Raw genomic sequence first — 12,017 nt, forward strand, 5'->3', positions numbered from 1 at the left:
CACTTCTACTGGGTGGGGGACACACTCTGAAGAACAACACGCTCGACTCGAATTCCTACGTGCGTTGCGACCTGACTGAGTATAAAACAGGGACAAGGTCGTGTGCAAGCCCCAGATATGTGGAATTCAAGGAAGTACTCTGAACTAGCGCGTGAGCATGCCAGATTAGCGGGTCCGGGCGGCTGACTGCAACAGACGGCCCGCAGAGAAAGACCGCATCTGTCATGTTTTCTTTCCTAAAAAAAGCCGAAGGCGGCTTGTGTCCTGCGCGCGTCGCCGATGTGCAGGTTGCAGATTGAGGGCCTACCCTTGCGCGTCATGCCCAAGGGGGGTGCCTCTCTTTGAGTTGTTGTGGCGCAGTCAAGGACGGAACACCAGAAACGGATGACGGCTGCTTCATGTTCGCCGGCGCCCAAGATCGTTCGAAAGGCGAAACACGAAGACGGGGACTCTCACATGTGCACAATTCTCCAAGAATGAGACAATTACGGCTGAAGCGACCCCGCAGGACTTTCAGGAATGCCTGTCATCACGGGTCGACGGGGGGACAATGAGCACGCTCCCTGCTGGCTCAGGCTTCCTATCCAGCATTCCCGGAATTGGAGACGCAAGTTGTATAATAATTGACTATGTTCATTTCACCTCAGAGTAGTTCTTAAACGTTCCCCAGAAAACCCCCCTTGAAGGCAGTGGACGGACCCTCCTTGCTGTAAAAATCGCCAGTGTCCACACAGTACCGCTTTTCCCGCTCCAGTTCAGATATTTGGCTGAAGCGGTCTGCACCGGACCTCGACCAAGCGAAGCTCGATCTGGGTCGTTTGACGAGCGAAGTGTTTGGTATCACCGGGGATAGCCAGCAGAACTTGGGTCGCTTCCGCGCAGATTCAGCTTCCCGTCGGCGGCGTTCGGTGCTTCAGCAGATATTCTGAGATTTTTGAACGTCTTCGTTGTTCCGTGTACGACGAGAATGCGTACCCTGTGCACACTCTGTGCCATCGGTACGGTATGTGCGTTGTGTCTCGTCGCAGGCTCGCATGCGGTGCAGGGCACAAAACGCAAGTGGGTTCGAAAAATCTGTCGTCTCAACAAAATCTCGAAGAGAGCATGGCACCTGCTCAGCTCTTATGTTGTGGGCTGCTCACCCGGCGCGTGTAACAAGCACAAACCCGCGCAGCTGCCTGCATGTGCAGAGTGAGCTCCGCTCCAGTCCTCCCCGAAATTAAACAAGTCAGTCAACGAAAAAATAAAATCGAAAAAGAAACACCATACGTGCTTAAAAAAGATGCACCCACTCAAGAGTTCGGTCAAACGTTTTCCCTGATACGCCTCGGCAGCCTGCACACTGACGACCGCGGGCAAGAGTGCAAGCTTCGAAAAGCATCACCCCGTGGGTCCACGCTGCGTCCCCTCTCGATTTCGACACCTGCGGTTGTTAGAAAGCTGAATGTCTTTGCTTGCTGCTTCCTCCGACTTTCAACGAAGCCCCGCGGCTCTTGCTTATTTCCATTCACTTCCTTGTTCGCCCACCGCTCCCCTCTTCCTCCGGATTTGCCGCTCCGCAGCCTCGTTCGCCTCCAGACTCCCGTCGCTCCCCCCACCGAGCCCCAGTGGGATGACCGCCCCGCCCCCGGGGTGGACCCCGCCCTCTGCTGGCCAGGGGCGGGGCAAAGCCTCCCGCGCGTCCGGCTGCTCCGGCCCCGGGTGCTCCCCCAAAAGCTTCCGACTGCTGAGGAAGCAGACCAAACACGCCGTGAGGCGGCGGCCGAATAAAGCCTGGAGGCGGTAGAGCCACATAGGGTGGCCCAAAGGGCGGAAAACCCGGCGCAGGAATCGGGGGGAAGCAAGGCGGCGGGAAGAAAGGGACGCCAGGAGGAGGCGCCGCCATCAGATGCTGAGGAAACGCACGCACCATGAAAAAAGGAAATCCAGAATGTAAGATCCTTTGCATGTGCCTCACTGCCTTTGGTGCCCTGGAAGGCCCACCAGAGGCCCGTGGTGCTGCATCCCAACTCTAGCGCGCCTCAGTGGCGGTCTCTCGACGCCGTTCTGAACCCTTCCCGCCCCCCCCCCTTCGCCCCGCCCCTCCACACACAGGCACACGATGTACTGCAACACAAGCTAGATGCACAGCATTCAGAGCAATCGCTCGTCGCTGCACCTAATTCGCAAGCCTCACCGGTCCTTGGGGCAGGCCGAACGGGGGCACTGCCAGTGGGCCTGCTGGTCCCGAGCCGCCTGGGTCTGGCTGCGCCCCTCGAGGCTCTAGCTCGCCTTTCTGTCCGCCGGGCTCGACCCTTTCGTCGTAGTCTCCTGGCGGAACCCGGCCCTGGTTGGCCGGCCCGAACTCCGCGCCGTCGCCTGTCGCCCCTTCGCTCGGATACATGTCGGGCGCAGGAGCCGCCTGAGCGTCAGACGAAATAAGAGGAACGCTCTGAAACGAAAAAGGCACGATCGCTGTGAAAAGGGCCTTCGGCGGCTCCACGGTGACAGGCGCGGAACCTGCGGGCGGCGTTGTGGGGGGAGGAGGCGGGCTCGGGTACATGTGCGGCGGCTTCGCCTCAGAAAAGTCCAGACCTGACGCAGACGACGCAACAGAAGTCGACACACGTGTGGCGAAGAACCGACAGAAACCGCGACTCACCCCGCGCCCCCCCCAACCCAGGCGAAACTATTCCTCCCCTTTGGAGTACCAGGACGCTCATCCTGTGGATCCTCTTGGCGCGCAGACGAGAGCAAACACACACGGCTTGGGTTCTGCACTTACGAAGAGGTACCGCGAACTTCGCAACGGCATCACGGCGCTGGGTAGGCCCTGCTGCAGGGGGTTTGGCCGCATTTGCACTCTGCTCGCCCTAACGAACAGCAAACGGGAAGAACGCGGAAACAGACACACGGACGTTCAGACGTCCCTGTTTGTTGAGTTGCGCTCGCCGCTCGCCGTCTGCTCCCACTTCAGCAGGCACGACGGAAGGGGACTGTGTCCGCCGTGCGCCTCTCGGAGTCGGCCAGGTCTACGCATGCATGTTGTGGAACACATCTCGGGAGAGACCAAACAAAGTATCAAGCGGCACGCGCAGCTGCAGGAGATAGCAGACGCGCAAATAACGGCACGACAGACTAACAACGACCCCAGCTAGAGCTGTGTGTGCCTATCCGGGGAAAAGACAGCGAAAGAACCTACCGAGGCGGCCGCGGCGCAACGGCTGATTTCTTTGTACGTGTGCATGCGCCGCAGACGATCGAAGCTGTCAGCTTCCGCCTTGCTTCGACGGAGCTGCACGAGATGCTGCGCTGCCTGGTCGCCCTCCAGTTTTCCTCCGTTCTTCAGCGACGCCTGAACAAATATCAGCCACCCGCACAACAACGCCCCTTCTCAGCGCTGACGTCCATTCGACGGCCCACGCGCACATTGGCTTCTCCTTGCATCCATGGTCACCTTCTCTCTCCCCCTCAGCCCCCCCCCTCCCCCCTTTTGGCACCACCTACCGGAGGCCCGGTGCCCGCGAGGCCCAGGGTGTTGGTTCTCGGCTCCTTGGAGCGAACGACGCTCGCGCGCTCCGCCTGCACAACAGAAACCGGGCGACCCCCCCCCTCACAGAGTCATGAATTCCGCACCCTACACAGACTGACAAGTGAGGCTACCGAACTTACGCTCACTGCGACGGGCTCGTCGAGGCGGTTGAAGAAAACGAGATCTTGGACTGCCTGCTGGGTAGGGCGGAAGTGCGCGCGGCCTGAAAAGAAAGGGACAGCACGCCGCAGCTCACCCGGTCGACCTGGTTCTCAGCTGCCGCTTGAGTAAGGCAAAGATCTAGTATCCATCGATGGCAAAATACGCGACTCCGCCGGGAAGCGAGTGCAGCTGACCCAGGAGGGAATGAAGAGCAGACTTTAAAAACTCCCAGTGTCTATGGCAACACGGTGGGGGACCTACGCCTGTGATCATCCTCGCCTTTCGGAGCTGTCGTCGTGGCGCCTTCCTGCACCTCGTCGTTGTCTGCAGTGGGTGAGTACGTCCCCTCCAGTTCGAGTCGTCTCCGTTTTTCTTTGTCTTCCAAGTTCCATCCAAGCTCCTCCAGAGAGCGGAGCGCTTCTTCAACTTTGGCCTTCTGCTCGCCTCGCTGGGCTCCACAGTGGGCGCCCGCGTCTCCCTGGCGACTGCGCGTCACCTCCTCCCGACCTTCGCCGTTCACCACAGCCGCCCCCGGCGCCTCCGCTTCAAAATGAGCTCGCCGGCTGAGGCTCCGCGCCTGTCCTTCGGCAGAGTCTGGAGCTGGCCTGGGCGCAGAGACGGAGGCCGTCGTCTCTCCTCGAGCCGCCCCAGCCGGGGGGACAGCATCTGGCAAACGCGTCGACAAACTCGGGCGGACTGCCAGACCTGCAGTACCAACAGCAGTCTGTCCTCGCGCGACTTGCTGCTGGCCGTCAGGCTGCTGTGAGAAGGCATGAAAAACAGCAGACACGGAGAGCCGCCAAGCTGAGTTCAGGAGCGCAATTCTGACAACCGCACCCTCAGCTGGACGGATGCAAACCCACGAACACCGTGGAAGATTTTTGTGTTCACCTGCTCTACAGTACATCAGGACACTTCCACTCGAGTGTCTTTGTCCTGGACGGGCTGCACCAGAGTAAGTTTGACACGTATGTCTTCGTCGTCCATTTTGTCCGAACTCGGAAGCGAAAATGTCACACGCCACGCTGGGGACTCCCGTTTACAGGGGTCATTTTTTGTTCAGTCCGCTGCAGTGCGTTGCTCACCTGCGCAAACATCGCCCTCCACTTCTCTAGCAGCCTCTCCGCCAAGCCCGACACTTCCTCGCTGCAGGCTTCGAAGTCCCACTTAACTCCCTTCTTCCGCTGCGCCATTCCGCGGACGAGAAGGCCGATCTGAGAAAACAGGTGGAGCGAAGAGCCGCAGTCTGCAAATTCAAGACTGCAGCTGATCCCCCAGCACCAGTCCGGGGCCAGGAGGAAATGCTGCGCTACACGCACTGAGTTGCGGGACACATTGAAGGCCGACTGAGGAGTCGAGTAGGTACGAGCCGTAAAACGAGGATTGATGAAGTCCATCATCTGTGCGTCTACGCTGCGCTTATCGGTTCCATATTTTAGACGCTGACTTCCTGGCTAATCAACTCTTTTCTGTGGTGCTCGCTAGGCGTTCACCCAGCAGAGACACGGAAAGACGTTGAGAGGCTGGGGGGCCGTCGCGACTGTCTCGCACAGCAGGACCGCAAGGCTGAAAGCAACTTGATGAACTTCCGCTGTGGACCCGCGCCGCGCTATCCTGACCCGGCCTCGATCGCGCGACGAACAAACAGTCACCAAACGTGACGCGAAACAGGCCACTTCGCGATTCTGTAAGGTGCTCGCGCGCAGGACACGTACTTTGGCCTGTTGGATGTCTTGTCGCGTGGGCCGCAGGCGGAGAAGAAGCTTCAGGACTGAGACAAAGATCCCTTCGTGCTCTTCGACGCTCTCCGGCGACCCAGCCAGCGCCTCCACCCACTGACGCAGGAGCAGCAATCCACTGCTTCGCAGGAAGTTTGGCAGGACGGCATCCGCGGATCGCAGGACAATGCCTGAGCAGGAAACAGCCGGCGACACCGCGCAGCGCCACGCTGAGATACTTACGCCGCATGCACACACACACATGCTTGAACCTATATATATATATATATATATATATATGTACAAAAGATAGATATAGATGTATATAGATGTACATATATAGATACAGATACATGGGTATGGATATACATATAGATATAGATAGATGGATACAGATAGAAACAGGTAGATGGATGTGAATGGGCGCGTTGTGCTTCAGAAAACGGTCGGTGCAGCCACGGGCTCCGACCAACAAAGAGGCTCGGGACTGTCTTCAGGAAGGCTCGTTCGAAGCTTCTCCGCTGGCGTTGCCACACTCAGCGGGAAAGCGTATACCGCTGGGAATGCCATCAACACACCATCGACTTCACGGAGCAGCTGCCTTCGAGACACGCCAAGGCACCAGAGCCTCAACTTACGAATTGCGTAATGTTGCGCGTATGGCTCAACGCACAGCTCGTTCATCGCGGTTACGAACATTGCAACGCATGCCTGCAGGCAAGCACCCAACCGCAAGTCGTCGATGTCAAAGTGCCCCTCTAACGTGTCCTTCAGTCCGCAAGTCATGGACACGCGCACGCCTCGGCGTGTGCTCACAAAAACAGGAACATCGACACTGGGCCTCAGCCCCCGCCGCCAGAAAGGCGCGCAGAAGACGTGGTGCTACAGCCTCATCGGTCCCTAGAGGTCGAAGAGCCTCACGAATGTGCGCTGCATTTTGAGAGGCACCTCCTACGCCCTCGAAGACTCCTCACCCCAGCTGAGTCGCCCGCCGTACCTCTTTGAGCACCGGGAGCTTTTGGTTATCGTCCTGCCTGCAGAATTTCTGTAGCCTCGCCTTCAGCGCCGCACGATTTGGCGGTGCAGTCCCTGCGCCCGGCGAGACTCTTTTTCCGCCCTCCGCCGCGGTCTCCGCCCCCTCCGGCCTCTTTCTGCCTTCGGCCGCCGAGGTCCCCGCCCGGCTGCTGTCCTCCTCACTGCTCGAGCTGCTGTCCGAGCTGCTGTCGCTGCTGCTGTCGCTGCTGCTACTCGAAGTCCGCGTGCGTTCTCTGCCCCGCGACCTCCCTCTGGTCGTCGTGTGCGCCGCCCTTCCTGCCTTCAGCGGGGACTTCGACGCCGAGCCTCCTCCCCCTCGCGCCCCTCCCGCGGCGCCCCGGCTGAGGCTGGCGTGTTTGTCAGGTCCTGCTCGCGCCGAGCCTGGAGGCGGCGCGCCGTCTGGCTGGCGGAGCGTCGTCGCAGACCGCGACACCCACTTCTCCGGCCGCTGGTCCGCGGTGCCAAACATTGCACTCCGATCTAGAGGCGCGCCGAAGCGGTCAGCCACCCCTCCTCTTGCGGACAGAAGAGCCGCCGCGCGCCGCGCAGCGCCAGCCCCCGCGTGACTCGCTCGCCCGCCCACGCTGCCGCCGGCAAACCGCCGAAGACCGGTTCGCCCTGCTTGCTGTTGAGGCAACGAGCGCCCGCTGCCGCCGCCAGCGCGACGATCTGCGGCTGGGGAACGGCCCACACCCGCGGAGCCCGCTCCGCCTGGCGGGGTGTCCTCCTCGTCTCCGTCGCTCACCGTGTACTGAGGCCGCGACTTGAGCCGGCTGAAGTGCTGCGCCTGGTCTGCGAACGCCCAGCCTGAAGCGGAGGCGCGCGATCGACCCGGTCCGCTACCCTCGTCTTCGCTGCTGGGCCACGACGGAGGCTGGATGGCGCAGCAGCAGCAGCAGTCTCGACTCGACAGCTGATTCTGCAGCAGATCGCCCGACTGCGCTGTGCCCGGAGAAGACAGCCCGCTGTCTGCTGCGTGTGCAGCAGCTTCGCCTTTCTCGGCAGAAGCCAAAAGCGCAGCAAACGCCGGGTTCAGACAGACAGAACAGCAGGATTCACAGCAAGAGGGGTCCGCCCCGCCCGGGCGGGCGCGGTGAAGGAGGACGTGCTTTGATGGAACAACGGTGCGCGGAAGCCTCCCCAGCCGCGGCCGGTGGCGACGGGCTTGCGGCGCAGACGCGTCCTGCGACTCTGCAGGCGGGAGGGAAGGCACGTGTTCCTTCTCTGCTTGTTCGAGAGCCAGCTGAAGAACCTCATCCTGGGTGACTTCGGGGGGAAGACCTTTCGAGTGCCTGAGCTTGACGCCTCCGCCAGCTGCGAGATCAGCTTGCGCGCCGCAAGTTTCTGAGCTGTAGACAGAGCCGGGCACGCAAGCACAGAGAGACCAAATTTCAGGGGCCCAGCGGAAAAGCGAAAAGCGGCGTATTCCTTGCGGGCCAGTGAGCTGTTTCCTCCTCTCCGAATGCTCAGGACAACCCCAGGGGAGCGGCTTATCGAAAAGCGAGTACGGCCGCTGGAGAGTTCCTGAGCGCGGCCTCTGCCAGCCAGTCAGCTCGGCTCTCGTCGATGCATGCCACCCTCACGACGCAATCAAAAAACCAATCCGATGTGCGTTGACCCTGCGGACGATTCACGCGCGAGTGCCGACGCTCAGTCTCAGCGTGCCGGCCTGGGCCTCAGCGCAAGCACGTGGAAGCAGGCAGGGCACAGAAGACAAACGAAAGCTTTTTTCGCCAAATGACGCCAGCTTGGCGACCGCCGCGCGGAGACACGGCAGGCCTCCGCCCTTCGCACCACGCTCAGGCTCCTGTCGCAGACCCAGCGCGAAGCGTGGAGTCTTGCTAGAAAGCCAGCCGCGTTCCTCAATCTGGCATTCCAACCGGACTGGGATGCCGTGCCTCACGCTTCCCCCTCATCCCTCCTTGCGAAAGCGGATTCAACTGTCCCCTGTGCGCGCCTGTCTGTCGGGCACGGATCACTCAACAGAGAAGGCGCCTGCACGGCTAGGAGGCATGCGATGGACCGCGTGGGCGAGTCGCCCAGAACTTCTGTGTAGCGTTCCCCCTCCCCCTCCCCCCCAGCCCCCCCCCCCCCCCCCCCGCAGGCGTAACGGCCCACCTCCGAAGCTACGCTCGAGCCCAGTGCCTCAAATGGTACGCAATGACAGGCGCGGACGTCTATGTACGCCTGCAGGACAGCGTGGCTATATCTTCCCCCGCCGCTGTCGGTGCAGCGAACAGCTGTTTGAAAGATGGATCGCCACGAGGGACTGTTGCATGAGGCTCGTGCCGTGAGGGAGAGAGGAGTGCGTGCGAAGTAAATGCCGGAAGCTTCGTGAAGTACCAGGTGCCTCTCCTTTCACGAAGAGTGAGGCGTTGCCGCAGGCAAGTCCTCGGGTGAAGGCGAGCCTAACAGCCGCTCCCTGTCGCTACTGTATCCACACCCGGAGTTCTAAACGGGAAGGGTATAACCTGTCCTCTGCCCTCTCTCCGATGACGTTTTCAGCTTCCGTGCAGGCCCGTAACGTTTAGCATTCGGTTTTCCAGTCGGCAGAAGAAAATAGTCCCTAATGCTAGTCGACAGAAAAGAAGCAAGCAACGCACCCTCGACAGCGCCCTCCAGCTGTAGAGGAAAGCACGGTACGCGCTTCCCTAATTCGTGTGAATACTGCATTTCGTGCTGTGCCGCACGCAGAAAACCGCGTGAGAACAAAGACAAAGAGGCAGTGGGGCGCTCCCCTTGCCCCGGAAGGCGCGCAGGCGTACATCGATGGTAGCTGGCAAACAGCGAGGTCATCCCGACGCGTCGAGGGGCATTTGCCGCGATCAAGGCGGTTGCCACGCCCTGGAAATCAAAGAGGCACAACAAGCAGAAGGCACACTCATTGTCCTGCTGTTTTGTACGGTTCAGTAAGGTAGCAGTGGACTGCAAGCGAAGAGAACTCTGCTGTATGATCAAGCAATTGTACACGCTGCAGTTGATATCACGGGGTGACTGACAGCTCTATGCAAAAAGCTGCGCAGCCAGAGTCAACGGGAGGAACTTCTTCGTTACTTGAGCACGAAGACTGAGCTGACTTCTAAGCAACACCATCTACGGCAGCCGTGGCCGAAACAGACCTCATCTTCAAAACCCTTTCAGGGTAGGACGGCGTGCATTCGAACGAAAACCGTTCAAGATCTACGTTCGTTCACGTCGCGAGTGGCGTGTATGCCCCCCCCCCCCCCCTAACAGCCAGAGGCGCATCCAGCTCGGGCTCTCGGCTTCCAGGCTTTACGAACTACAGTCTCGTGCACGCGTCCTCGCGCCCTCCTGATTCGTGTGCCTACTGACTATGCCCTCCCTTTTTCCCAGAGAGGCCTACTTCATTCGAGACGGGGTGAATGCCGCTTTCAGAGATCTGCTTGTCCAGGAGCTCTTCCGCGCCCGCAACTTGCTGCGAGTAGATGTTCCACAGCTTCGTCGCGATCGCCCCGATGTACTGCTCAAGCTGTGCCGCATCCTACAACAGAATCGGGCTCGACAAGAAGAAACTCGAATGACTCGCGGACGAGAGATGGAGACACGTCCCCCCCCCTCCCTCCCCCCCCCCCCCCCTCCCCACACATACACCGCAATCCTTCGCTGCGCCTTGAGGTAGTTAGTCACGCCCGAATATCTCGCTCGCTGACTACCCTGTCAGAACTCGTCATGACTCTTCTTAAGTCCTTGCTGCAAGAAAAAATGTGTTCACGGGGGAGGCCGAAGGCCATGTAAAACGCCTGTCGTTACGCTGTGACCGCCACCGTCGACCTGGCCGCTAAGCACGACGATTCGTCACTCCGTGACCCCTTCAGCGCCTTACACAGGCTTTTCCTGGATTCACGAGCACGCAATTGTGGGTTCGCCGGCAATCCATCCACTACCAGATCTCCACAACGCTCGGGAACGAAACTGAGCTATTCTTGTCTAAATTTGCCAGGTGTGTTACGCAGTACTAGCGCTCGCTCGATATGGTACTTACCTCCTGGTTGTCGGTATTTTCAAATCCGTCACTCGCCTCTTCGTCCTTCTTCTTTGTGCTGCTCTTCTGGCCTGGCGTTGCTACCCCCAGGCTTCCCGTCTTCTCACCGTCCACGTGGGCGCCGACAGCGGGCACGTGTTCACTTCCGTGTTGCTTCGACGTTTGCTGCTTACGAGTCTTCTTCACGCCAGCTCTGCCCGTGTTGTCGTTTTCGTCTCGCAGCTGCTGTGTATTTGCATCCCCATCGCCTTCATCCTCCCCTGCTCTTCCCTTCCGCTTCTTCGAGGCCTCATCGCCGTAGCCGTTCGCGTCCAGTTCCTTCTTCTCCTTCTTCCTCTTCACCGGACGCAGCAGTGCGTCTTCATCGGAGTCATCCGTTTTCGTCTTCGACCGTCGGAGACCTTCTTCCTCTGCCTCAGCAGCCCCATCTCTCTTGCCCAGTCGAATGTCCCCCGCGCCTGGCTTCACAACCTCTCCACCTGCGTCTCTCTTTCGGTCACTCCGCCTGTCTGCGGCACCCGGCAACTCGCTTTTCACCCTCTGAGCCTGGGTGTTCGCGTCCTCGTGCGGAAGCGACTTCGCGCGAAGAAAATCCCCTCCTGTTGGAGTCGCGGGCGCCGGGGCCGAGACTTCGCCGGAATCCTCGCCGGGCTTCACAGCCTTCGCCTCCCCCTCTGCTCCAGCGAGGGCGTCAGTCGGCAGAGAACCGGGTGGAGTCGCGCCGCCCTGCTGCCTGGCCTCCCGTCCCCTTTTCTCGCTGGCTGCAGGGTAGTCTTCTGCAGCCGCTACGTTCGCCGGAAACAGTCCCTCCGAATCGGGCTCCACGACTGGGGCTGGGGGGGGCGGGTCAAAAGAGTTGGGGTCAGGCGCCCCGTCTCTGGGAGCTGCCTCCGGTTCAGTGCAATTTGCAGCCACGAGACGGCATTCGTGAGCGGCGGCCGCAGGCGAGGCAGCAGTCGCTCCACACCCAGTGGCCGGATCAGAGGCCGAGTCGTCCATCACACCCTCGGTGTGTGAAGACACGTTTCCCTACACGAGGCGCTCCGTTCGCGCGGGCGGAGAGCGAGCACAAGCCCCCTGTCCGTCACGAGTGCCAGGCCTCCGCGCCGGGCGCACAAAAGAAGACGATGGGCGCGTACGACGGTCGGGTCTGCGAGGTCTTCGCAAAAGAAGATATCGGTGCCTTTCCCTTGTCAGCATCACGCTCTCGCGCGCGCGAGGAGAGGCAACTCTTCACGCGTAAAGAACGAAAAGTGCTGCGCTGCTCGTCGCGCGAAGGGGTGAGCACAGCCAGCGTACGCCTCGGAATCATGCAGACAATGCCGAAACGCATTTCTCAAGAACTCGAGAGGAACGAACCGGAGGGCCCGAAGATGGCGTTTTAGAGGGCCTAGTGCATGCCTCTCGCAACGGTGGCGGACTCCTGAAATACCACGGGTGATAACTGCCGCGAGGACTGGATATCGGTGGGTGCCGCGAAGAGAGACTCTCTACACGATGGGCGGGGATGTGCAGTCGCTGGCCGCAGAGTCTGGGCTGTAGCATGAACGTTGGTTCGCCTGGGATTTTTAATTGCGAAAGAGAAGCA

General features: G+C 60.2%; 1 protein-coding gene across 1 annotated transcript; it reads right to left on the reverse strand.

Annotated features, from left to right (window-relative positions):
* Positions 1 to 1,507: 1,507 nt before the first annotated feature.
* On the reverse strand, positions 1,508 to 11,428 carry BESB_052980 (uncharacterized protein; the record flags this gene model as incomplete). Its single annotated transcript, XM_029363733.1, has 12 exons — positions 1,508 to 1,891; positions 2,177 to 2,574; positions 2,765 to 2,852; positions 3,182 to 3,334; positions 3,652 to 3,734; positions 3,935 to 4,433; positions 4,759 to 4,887; positions 5,389 to 5,582; positions 6,030 to 6,102; positions 6,389 to 7,775; positions 9,756 to 9,928; positions 10,430 to 11,428. The coding sequence occupies 12 exons, from the start codon at positions 11,426 to 11,428 to the stop codon at positions 1,508 to 1,510; spliced, it is 4,560 nt and encodes a 1,519-aa protein (XP_029219656.1).
* Between the last annotated feature and the right edge of the window lie 589 nt (positions 11,429 to 12,017).

This window comes from Besnoitia besnoiti, chromosome IV (genome assembly GCF_002563875.1).
Source record: "Besnoitia besnoiti strain Bb-Ger1 chromosome IV, whole genome shotgun sequence".
Lineage (NCBI taxonomy): Eukaryota > Apicomplexa > Conoidasida > Eucoccidiorida > Sarcocystidae > Besnoitia > Besnoitia besnoiti.